At 38.7% G+C, this 12,195-nt stretch overlaps 1 protein-coding gene across 8 annotated transcripts in view; it reads right to left on the bottom strand.

The window, feature by feature from the left end:
- The window catches only part of SLC25A26 (solute carrier family 25 member 26), a 119,100-nt gene that overhangs the window by 79,289 nt on the left and 27,616 nt on the right, over positions 1 to 12,195 (bottom strand). For 6 of the 8 annotated variants that reach the window (XM_043443554.1, XM_043443560.1, XM_043443559.1 and 3 more), the window contains 2 exons: positions 11,375 to 11,479; positions 10,098 to 10,145 (listed from right to left, as the gene is read on the bottom strand). The exons of 1 other annotated variant lie outside the window; for it this stretch is intronic. In XM_043443554.1, coding sequence (XP_043299489.1) covers positions 10,098 to 10,145; positions 11,375 to 11,479 — 153 coding nt within the window. The remainder of the gene's footprint in view (positions 1 to 10,097; positions 10,146 to 11,374; positions 11,480 to 12,195) is intronic. One more of the 8 variants, XM_043443555.1, reaches the window with a different exon arrangement.

The following is a 12,195-nucleotide window of genomic DNA, read 5'->3' as shown; positions in this document are numbered from 1 at the left end:
TTGAACTGTGGTGTTGGAGAAGACTCTTGAGAGTCCCTTGGACTGCAAGGAGATCCAACCAGTCCATCCTAAAGGAGATCAGTCCTGGGTGTTCACTGGAAGGACTGATGCTGAAGCTGAAACTCCAATATTTTCTCCACCTCATGCGAAGAGTTGACTCATTGGAAAAGACCCTGATGCTGGGAGGGATTGGGGGCAGGAGGAGAAGGGGACGACAGAGGATGAGATGGTTGGATGGCATCACCGACTCAATGGACACGAGTTTGAGTAAACTCTGGGGGTTGGTAATGGACAGGGAGGCCTGGCGTGCTGCAATTCATGGGGTCGCAAAGAGTCGGACACGACTGAGTGACTGAACTGAACTGAACACAAGTACAAGCCCAGAATTCAAACTGTAACTGTTATCATTGTATGTTCCCAGGGTAATGTGCTCCAGACAACAAAACCCACAGGTAAGCATTTCCAATAGTTCTTTTATAGGACTCCCTGCAACCACAATCCTTGATTTACACATAAACATTCAAGATTTTACCTGCACATCTGGATTACTTAATACACAAAGTTTCTCTTACTATCTCTTATAAGACGGTGCTTGTTCCGCCGTAAGACAGCAGACAACCCTAAGAGCCTCAAGAGTCATTTCTAGCCAGTGTTCACTGTGAGTTGCAATAGCTGATAAAAGACTTTCTTCATGAATAAGTTGCTATTTTCACATGTCATTTCAAAAACAGTTTTACATATATAAAATATTCATAAGACCAACTCTTAACAAGAAATGACAAAATTAAAATAAGGGCTATTTGTAGAAGGCTCAAGAATACCAGGAAATGTGATAAGAAAAGACAAGGAGAAAATTAAGCTCACTGGAAGTGCAGAAAGTTCAGATGGCAGAAAATCACTAACTGGTCTGGGAACTAAGTTAGGACTCCATAATTCTTGCCACATACATCTCAGTCTGGGCATCTGATGGAGATTTTAAATATCTAAGTATTTAAAACTAGTCTACTTCTGAAATGTGTGATTAAGTACTTTATTTGTATTCACTGAATACTGAGTGTGCTATATGTCGAGGACTCGGCTAGGTGTTGGACTAATGGTAGGGAAGAAAACATGCAAGCAGCACTTGCCCTCAAAAGAGAGTATATTCCAGTGAAGGAAGGCAGGCAAAAAAAAAAAAAATTCATAAATAAGAAATAGTACCCGCTTGGTACCAAGTAACCGGGAGGGGTTTTGGCAGGTGTATGTGAGCTAGAGTGGTCACAGCAGGCCCCTCAGAGAAGGGACATGTGAAGTAACACCTGAATGGTAAGAACAAATCATGCAAACATATGGAATAATGTGCACTTACAAGCCACTATTCACCATGAACATCGCTATCAACACATTCTCTATTTACATCCTCTAATTAACTTTTCTTTTAATGTCATGGAGACCTCTAGTCACTGAGACTTATTTTTCCCAAACTCCTGGCACTAATGTCTACTTAAAGGTTTAAAAATGAGAAAAAATAAAAAAATATAGAGTATTAAAATTTAAATATGATTTTCTTCTCCTGAAAAATTTGTCTGTGTATAAAATGCAAAATACATAGCTCACCACAGGGCCTAATGTCATGAGCTTCCAAGTCCTCGGTTTCCTCCCTTACTGGATGTGAGACTCTGGACGAACCACAGCCTTGCTAAGCCTGAGTTTCCACAAAGAATGAATGGTGTTTTGGGTCAGTGTGAGGGTATGTGAAATAATGCATGTTAAGAATGTAGCACAGAAACGTAAATACTTGGTAAGCATTAGCTATTACTTCAATTGTGATTTACATTTATTTTTTAAGGAAAGTGTCTACATATGACTATATCAATATAGGTATTCTGAGACCTTAACTTTAAAATTAAAAAATGTATGAAAAATAAGTAATTTTGAAGTAAAGTCCATCTCCAAATTAAAGATTACAGACAAATGATTTTAGAAGAAAAGCTTCTACACTATGCCCACAAAAACAAAGGTGACAGAAAAAAAGAAAATGAACAGATATCAAAATTTACAAAGTAGAATTAAATGTCCAAAAACCTGTAGTCCAGACAAGTGATCTGAATGTGAACAACAGGATCCGCAACTGAAGTCACGGGTATATGAGACTGTTTCCTTTCTGAAGCAGCCGAGTTTGAACTACAAAGACTTGAATAGAGAGAAGAGGGCAGATGTTGTAGGCTGCAGACTCAGTACCTGTAGTCCCGACACCCTCTGTGCCCACCTTTATCTACCACACTGAAAAACCGCAATGTATACAAACATCTCAATGCCCATGCAACTCAGGAGAGCTGGAGACACCTGGCCCAAGAAACCTTCTGTCTTCTAAGTAAACAGAGTGACGGATGACGCCTCCTGCCCTTCCCACTTCATGCCTGGACGAGGGCCACGAGCCCAGGAGCGCAGCAGCCATTTTGTAATCATGAGTAACTCTGCCAGAGTATTAGGGTTCCCCAAGCAGAATGAAAAGAGCCTGGTTTCTAGGTGCCCATCACTTAACCAGTACACCAGCATTAGAGGGCCCATCTCCAAACTTCTTGTTACAGTGTAAGAGAAAAAACAATTTTCTTTTTTTAAGACAACCATATTTTAGTTCAGCCACTATAGTCAGATCTTCTGTTCTTTACAATCTGCCATCTAAATTAACACACAAATGTGAAGAGACAGGATATTTCACATGAGATGAGAAAACACATACACCCTATACACAGCTATTTCAATATTATGGTATATGATGCTAACATCTAAAAAGAAGAAATAAGAGATGGTTTCCACCTTTATTCAACAGCTTTTCTTACATTTCCGCTGAAGATTCTCGCTATTAATTTACTTCTCCGGAAGCTCTACAGACATGAACGGGTACCCCTTCTAGACAACACGGCCACCATGAAACAATGGAAATATGTAGCCTTTTCAAAACTGTACAGCGCAAATGAAATTTGTCCCAAGAACGAGAAAAGTAAATAGCAGCTGGTTTCATGTAAACAAAACATGAGAAAATATGCACTGAGGGGCTAAAGTAATCTTTCTACATTAAGATAATTTTACAAAATTGTTCTTTCTAAAATTGTTTGTTTATTTAAGAGATGATGAAAAACTGTAGGCTGAAATCCATATTTGAGGAGTAACAAGTTTACTCTCTGGATTAAAGAATGAAGTATTGTTCATTCCTCATAGACCATCTCTACAGTAAAGTTATAATAAAGTAAATGCAATTAGGTGACTCATTTTATAAACCGCTTGTGATTAAAGGCAATATTTCATTTTCATTTGTTTAATATTCCCATTAATAAGAATGTCTCATTACACATTTACTGAAAGCCTGAACAATAAAACAATGGACAGATTCCAAGAGCAAACGGACTTTTTTTTCTTTTCCCATGAAGCTAACATTATGGAATTTTAACAGATGTTCTATTTGGTCATAGTTAATAAAATGAATTATGTAGGATTAAAACAAGGTTCAATATGTTTGCATTGGATTTTAACTGAAAACAATTTCACATTAAAAGTTCAGGGAAAAAAAAAGTTTGCCAAGATTTACAATCAGTTTTTTCCCCTTTAAAGTGAATTACTTAAAGAGGTAAGGGAAAGGGGGGGAATTAATTACTCTTCTAATGAAACCAGCTTTATAAAAACTATTTTTTCAAGGTTTAAGAAGACAGAAATCTTAGAAAAGGATATACTCTTTGGTATTTCATGACCGCTCTAGTGCAAAGATCTACTGTGGTATGCCAAACGCTTAGCCCCTACCCGGCGTACTTCCAAGTTCCCTCAGAGGTCCCCCAGCATTCTGAAATGGTCACGGTGTCTAACAGCATCTGAACAAAACACAAGCAAACTTAAATGAAAAAAGCAACAAGTAATTACTGAGCACTGACTTTGTGGCAGGTGTGACCCCCAGAGCCTGCACATAATACAAAGAGGTAAAAATCCCACTGCTATCTTCATGTGGATCTTAAAGACTGCCTGAGAAGACCAGGCATAATTACACATAGTCAGACATAACTGAAACAAACCAAAAGAGAAAGGAAGAGATAAAGCCAAGGAAACAATTTCATACACACACACACAGAGATACAAAGCCTGATAGAAGGGGCAAAGCTCTCACCGGAGAATACTTTCTCTCTCTTCTTACTATCATGGCGGCAGGAAACAGTACCCAGACTTAAGAATGGTAAGTAACAATTCCAGCCACAGCTGCTTGAAAACATTTTTCAACAGAAATTGTTCAACTATTGCAATCTGTGAAAGAAAGCCTTTCTCTTGGTCGGTTAGCTTATTTGGAGAAAAAATTCCAGTAAATTATCAACATGACCTAAAAAAGAATAACTATGAAAAATTTTCCAACCCATTTACATTAGTAATTTTGCTCAGTTCAACCATCAACTAGAGTAACTGTACATTATTATAACCAATATGTTGTTTTTCCTACAGAAGTAGCCAGTGAACACAAAATCAATTGCAGGTTGCAATTTGTTAACTGAATAAACAACTTCATTCTACAAGACATTTGGATAAAGCACTCTCCAATTGGAGCTGAGAAGTTCTTTAAGCAATAATAGCTAGTGAGCCTCTGGTTCAAACACAATGAGTGTTTATTCATCATCATGAGATGGCATTCACACGTTTACATGCAGACAGAACAAGGCTGCATCCCTGTTCAAGAACCTCACAGCCTAGAGGCAGCTTGCTTCATCGCTGGTCTTGGCAGACCATACTGCTGTAACACCTTCTTCATGAGACTGCACCAAGAACAATCAACATGAGGTTCCAAATACACACAGGCAAACTGAGCTCAGAGAGGTTAAGTTACTTGCCAAGGGCAAGGAGCTGGTGAGAGACAGTGGCATTCCACACTGAGATGTCATTTCCTGTCAAAAGCCCTTTCAGTTACCAAGAATACTATTAATCATAGTTAACATATTCTGAATATATCCTAAGCCTCAGGACTTTACTTTCATCACCAGTCACATCCACAACTGGGTGTTGCTTTTGTTTTGACTCTGTCTCTTCATTCTTTCTGGAGTTATTTCTCCACTGACCTCCAGTAGCATATTGGGCACCTACCGACCTGGGGAGTTCATCTTTCAGAGTCCTATCTTTTTGCCTTTTCATACTGTTCATGGAGTTCTCAGACAAGAATACTGAAGTGGTTTTCCATTTCCTTCTCCAGTGGACCACGTTTTGTCAGAACTTTCCACCATGACCTGTCCGTCTTGGGTGGTCCTACACGGCATGGCTCATAGTTTCATTGAGTTAGACAAGGCTGTGGTCCATGTGATCAGATTGGTTAGTTTTCTGTGATTGTGGTTTTCATTCTGTCTGCCCTCTGATGGACAAGGATAAGAGGCTTATGGAAACTTCCTGATGCAAAAACTTGGTCTAGTTCTGATGGGCCGGGCCATGGTCTGTTGGATCATCAAAAAAGCAACAGAGTTCCAGAAAAACATCTACTTTTGCTTTATTGACTATGCCAAAGCCTTTGACTGTGTAAACCACAACAAACTGTGGAAAATTCTTCAAGAGATGGGAATACCAGACCACCTGACCTATCTCCTGAGAAATCTGTATGCAGATGAAGAAGCAACAGTTAGAACTGGACATGGAACAACAGACTGGTTCCAAATAGGAAAAGGAGTACTTCAAGGCTATATACTGTCACCCTGTTTATTAAACTTATATGCAGAGTACATCATGAGAAATGCTGGACTAGATGAAGCACAAGCTGGAATCAAGATTTCTGGGAGAAATATCAATAACCTCAGATATGCAGATGCACCACCCTTATCGCAGAAAGCAAAGAAGAACTAAAGAGCCTCTTCATGTAAGTGGAAGAGGAGAGTGAAAAAGTTGGCTTAAAGCTCAATATTCAGAAAACCAAGATCATGGCATCTGGTCCCATCACTGCATGGCAAATAGATGGGGAAACAATGGAAACAGTGAGAGACTTTATGTTTTGGAGCTCCAAAATCACTGCAGATGGTGATTGCAGCCATGAAATTAAAAGACTCTTACTCCTTGGAAGGAAAGTTATGACCAATCGAGACAGCATATTAAAAAGCAGAGACATTACTCTGCCAACAAAGGTCCATCTAGTCAAAACTTTGGTTTCTCCAGTGTGTACGGATGTGAGAGTTGAACCATAAAGAAAGCTGAGTGCTGAAGAATTGATGCTTTTGAACTGTGGTGTTGGAGAAGACTCTTGAGAGTCCCTTGGACTGCAAGGAGATCCAACCAGTCCATCCTAAGGAAAATCAGTCCTGGGTATTCATTGGAAGGACTGATGTTGAAAGTGAAACTCCAATACTTTGGCCACCTGATGCAAAGAACTGACTCATGAGAAAGGACACTGATGCTGGGAAAGACTGAAGGCGGGAGAAGGGGATGACAAAGGATGAGATGGTGGGATGGCATCACCAACTCAATGGACATGAGTCTGAGTAAACTCTGGGAGTTGGTGATGGACAGGAAAGCCTGGCATGCTGCAGTCCATGGGGTCACAGAGAATCAGACACTAATGAGTAACTGAACTGAACTGACGGACCCAGAAGTTGTATGGAGAGCAGCCTCTCGAACTTGGATGTGAATTAGAAAGGAATTTCTGTAGCAAAAGAAAACAGAGAGGCAAGTTGTTTCCAGTAAGTTAAGCTCAACAAACGGGTTTTCTCCACACATTCTACTCCTTTTTAAAGGTGCCTGCTGTGTGGGCTGGGCACCACACAGAACACTTCTGCCCTAAAGGATTCACATTCTTGTGGGGAAGCCAGTTGGGGGCAGCCACTTTACAGCTGGTGCCTTGCTGTTGACTCAGATGGCAGAGAATCAGTCTGCAGTGCAGGAGACAAAGATTGATCCCTGAGTTGGGAAGATCCCCTGAAGAAGAGAATGGCAACCCACTCCAGTATTCTTGCCTGGAGAATCCCATGGACAGAGGAACCTGGCAAGGTACAGTCCATGGGGTCTCAAACAGTCGGACACAACTAAAGCGGCTAACACTTTCACACTTACCAATGGTACTAGCAATCTCAGAGGTGAGAAGTGATCTCACTGTAATTTTAAGTGAGACTGGGCATATGAATATGTATCTGAGAGTGAGTTTATTCCTTTATTGTGAACTGATAGTTTTAATTATACTGAAGTTATCATGCAAATTAAATGAAGAGATCCACATCAAGTGCCTCCTATAGATCTTGATGCTTAGTTCAGTTCAGTCATGTATGCGCATCCATACATGACTAGTGGAAAAACCATAGCTTTGACTAGACGGACCTTTGTTGACAAAGTAATGTCTCTGCTTTTTAATATGCCATGTCTGGGTCAATGGACCCTCTGAAACCAGCCTGGCTACAGAGGCTGCTGTGACTTTACTCCCCATGTCCACGTTACTGAAATAACCACACTGCCCCCCAATGCTTGGCCACAGGTAATCTGGGCTAGATCATGAGGAAAATGAATACTGAAAGGGTGAGATAAAGAGTATAATCAGTTGCCCTTGCTTAGACTCTGTCTAAAATTCACAGTAACTAAAATAATTTAGGAGAACATAAGGGATAAGCATGCAATCTCCACAAACATCAAATGTAGAAAAAATCATGTGACAGCATTCACAAAATCTAAAGAATACACATGATCTATCTTATAAGGTATGGATTCAAACTTCAATTTCATTCTAATGGGCTACTGTGAGGGAGATAAAACTATTTTAAACAAAAACCGCACACAGAATAAATGTATAAGTTTCCTCGTGATTCTCACTAAGGCTTCAATGTATTTTCTTATTGAAACAATCAAAACAAGCTCTTGGTGAAAAGATCTTATACTGATGTCAGAACAATGTAAAAACTGAAACTATTTATAATGAAAAAAATTTGTTTAAAGAAGATACATCACTTCTTATTTTTCTCATTTTGAGAAGAAGCTATGTTTCATTTGGCAATAACTCTTCTCTCATTCTCTCTGAGAATCCATACAAAAGCAATACCTCAACTAAAATCAATTCTGAAGGATCTTTTATGAAAATGCATAATGCAGAAGACCCCAATTAAATTTTCAGCAAACCACTGCCATTTTGAGTAAACAAAGTCATCTCAACAGGGTCACACTTTTAGCAAGAACTGCAGCCTAGAAATTAATTACTAGTGTGACGTACGTCAAAACAAATTTTTAAAAGAACAGAATGCAGTTGTAACCATGTTTTATCTATTTGTATGCACAATGAGTATTCTCTGGCAGGTAAATACATTCATTCATTCGGCATCTCACAGAAAAATAAAAAAGAGATCTATTGCCCACCTCTCTTTTTCCTGCACCCAGGTGAAACCTGAGTAAATAACAAGTGTTTAGTGAGTCAGAAAATAAGTACAGAAAGAAGATGGTTATTTTGAAAGGCAGAAGTCATCTTCACACAAATAACTTAATTTTGAAACATTCAGTCTGCCTTCAAAAGAAGTTTTTCAAAGATATACATCAACACCACCACTGCACTAAAGGTTATTACTTCATAGAAATCAAAGATTCAAATAACACATAACAGTGCTGGTGTTTCATAAAGAAGATTGTACTAATAACAAACAAATAAGACAAAATAAAAAAACTACCTGGGAATAAAATTCAGATTCCAAAGAATTTCAATTTTCTAATTGTGACAATACATATTTAAACTAAACACATTTTTATAAATGAGAACATTTTAGCATCCAAGGGAAATCCAAACAGAAAATAAGGATTCAAGGAGAGGTACGCAGATTCTCTTTTGCATTTTAATAGAAAATTATGTCCTAATCTTTTTCACAACGTATGCCTGTATCAAATCATCACACTGTATACTTCAAATGCCTCACAATTTGTCAATTATACCTCAAAAAAAAAAAAGTCTAGGATTGAAACTCATTAAAAAAAAAAAAAAGATACCAACTTACGTCCCAAACCAAACAAAGACTTCTCTTATATTCCAAAGGCCACCTTATCTATAAATCAACTTTTAAACTTCAAAATAGCCTCTTCTGGGAGGGAGTATATAGAGACTTATGACTGATTTGCATTGTGTGGCAGAGGCCAACACAACATTGTAGAGCAATTATCCTTCAATCTTAAAAAAATCATCTAAAAAAAAAGTAAAACAACAACAAAAACAAACAAACAAAAGTTGCCTCTTGCATGTGCAGAAAAAATTAAAACATGTTTTCTGCAGTAACATACATACTAAAATACTTTGCTTTTTTCAACCAAAGAAAAAAGGACACTGACCACATACTGAACCTCAGAATTTTGAAGCTAGGAGGCTTGCTGCAAGGCACACTGTACTGAGAAACTCGGGCCGGGCCAGCACTCCAGTCCAGACTGAACTTTCTAATACATCGTGTTTTGTCATCAGGAAGATAAGAAAAGAGCTCACTGTACAATTTTTCATATAAAAACAGACTTTTGAGACACTTGTCTCCCACAGTGCTTCTTTCATGACCATCTTATCACTCCTTTTGTGTATTACAGTAATTAACTTGATATCTTACCCTTAGGAGCCATTTCTTACTATGTCAGCTGTGGTGGCCAAGTAGCCACCTTAGATAAACATGAAGCTATAGGATGGGTAATTCTGACCATTGGGGTTGCTCTTTCAGTGGGACCAACTCAGAACCAAGATAACAGTGGACTTCCCTGTGGTCCAGTGGTTAAGAATCCACCTGCCAATGGAGGGAACACAGGTTTGATCCCTGGTCCAGAAGTTTTCACATACCATGGGGCAATTAAGACTATGTGCTGCAACTACTGAAGACAAACGCTATGGAGCCCGTGTGCCCTAGTGCACTCCATTCTTTCATCAACAGAAGCCAGCACAACATGAAGCCCCAGCTCGTCACAACTAGCGAAAGCCCACGAACAGCCAGACCAGTCAAAAATAAAAATACTGTTTTTTTAATCCCACACCTTAAAAATTAAACAAAAAAAAGAAAAAACTACACAGTGATTGATAATTTCCCTTGGTAATTTTTTAAACCAGTCTCTCCAAATAAATTTATTGAACAAAGCATATCATTCTCTTATACTTCAATATTAGAAATTAACTTAGTTACCTCTCTTAAAACAGTGCTTTTGTAGCCTCGATATAATCCTTGGATGCCCTGAAACAAATAAAAAGCCAAGAGCTCAGAAAGTCAGAATAGCAGCAACTTCTAAACAACACTCTGCATAAAGCAGATTAACTTTTTCTAAAGTTTGAGTTTTAAAATATTCAGAATGACCACAATTCTCCAAGAGGTTAAAGGTCCTAAACCGGCCTAAGGTACATAAAGCTCAGGTTAGCTTCCTTTCAAATAAGAGTATCTATAATAAAGTAATAAAGCTGACTACAATTCAACTAAGCTTTATTAGTTTTCAACATTTCGTCTCTTGGAAAAAAAATACTTGAGATGTTTTAAATAAACAAATGCAAATACACACAGAATGCTATCCTTTCATATAAAAACAATTATATTTATATTTCATATTTTCAATCATCAGACATGATAAATTCATAAATAATCTCTCAAAAGTGATAAATACCTCTGGGCAAGCCTTGATCTATTTAACTACCTACATGATTCAACAGGGACCCTTCCCTGGACTGATCTCATTCACACCTCGATGAGGAGACATTGAGATTATTAAAAATAACTCCCCTAAAACCTGGACTCACTGAAATTTTCATGAGATTGATTTTCATTTTAAAAAAAAGATTGGCGGGGGGGGGGCCTTCTGTACAAACTATAAAGAAAAGCAGCTCAATGGTCCCCAGTCACACGGTCAGCAAGCATGATTTCTGACCCACAGTTTAACATGAACCAGTATAAGACGAATTACAAGTATATATAAATATTATGACATGATTACCACAGGTCTCTTCCATGGTCCTCAAATTCTGTAGTGATGTTTTAATACATCCTTATTCACTTTATATATTCACTATTTATTCTATTTCTGATTCCCAAAGAACGACAGGCTGATTACAATGTAGGGCACATACTTAATGGTGTATTTGTTTAGAAATTTGAAAAAGAAATAAAATTGAAAATAAGAAATTGAAAACAATGGAAAGGCAAAGATAATCTCAGCATTAACAGTTGCTATAACTGGACAATAAATTTAGCCTTAAGCTCTAAGGCTCCTGGGTCAGGCCACAATGTTCCTATCAGCTACAATAAAATATCCTCAATATGAGAGCTTAAAAACATTCTCAGGACTTTCCTGGTGGCCCAGTGGCTAAGACTGTGCTCCAATGCAGGGGGCCAGATTCGATCCCTGGTCAGGGAACTAGATCCCTCATGCGACAACTAAGACTCGATGCAGCCATAAAAAACACACATATTCTCACCTCTTGACATAAGATGTTAGAGAAAATGTGAAATGTTCCTGAAGAAGCAGATACTTGTGCCCTCTGCTTAACTACTTCAGAAGGAACTCGAATCAGGCAGGCAACCTAAAATACATAAATTTAATTATATCCTTAAAGTGAAGTAATTGTTATCAGAGTGGAAATTTTTTCGTAAGCAAAAAATGCAGTTAAAGAAAAGCATAATGTACAGTGCTCACTGCAAGACATTAAAAGGGTTTTCTGTTTTTGTTTCTTTTTTAACCTAAAACACTCAGAGCACTAATGGACACGCATTGTTCTGTGGGGATCCTCCCACCTCCTGCCTCACTGCTCCAAGCACACCTGTCTATAAATCCCTCCATGGGAAGGAGCTCACGTACTCATTCTGAACTCCCAACACCTAGCAGGGCCTCTGGCGTTCACACAACAGCTATTTCAAACATGTCTGCTTGATGAATGAATCAAAAGTGCCTTAGCTTTACTGGAGTAATACACAATGACAGAGGCAAGACTGAAAATTCAGCTGATAACCCCAATCTTCCATTCCACTCCATTCCCAGCCTCAACCTGCTCACAGCTCCAGCAGCCCTGACCTCCCCACCACTCAACAGCTGAGGAGTAACCCCAGGCACTCTTGGGCTCCAGCATTTGAGCAGACCTAGGTCCTGCCTGGTCCATACCATTTGTTGACTAGACCAGCCAACAAATAACGATAACATCACCCTTGGGGACCTGCCAGCGTCAGTTACACAGCGCCTCAATCTCACACTTCCAGGACTCTGCTTTCAGTAGCCCACTTATCTTTAGAGAAACAGTTAACA

The sequence above is a fragment of the Cervus canadensis genome, chromosome 22 (genome assembly GCF_019320065.1).
Source record: "Cervus canadensis isolate Bull #8, Minnesota chromosome 22, ASM1932006v1, whole genome shotgun sequence".
Lineage (NCBI taxonomy): Eukaryota > Metazoa > Chordata > Mammalia > Artiodactyla > Cervidae > Cervus > Cervus canadensis.
Note: the sequence above shows the minus strand (reverse complement) of the source record. Positions and strands in the feature narration are given on the sequence as shown.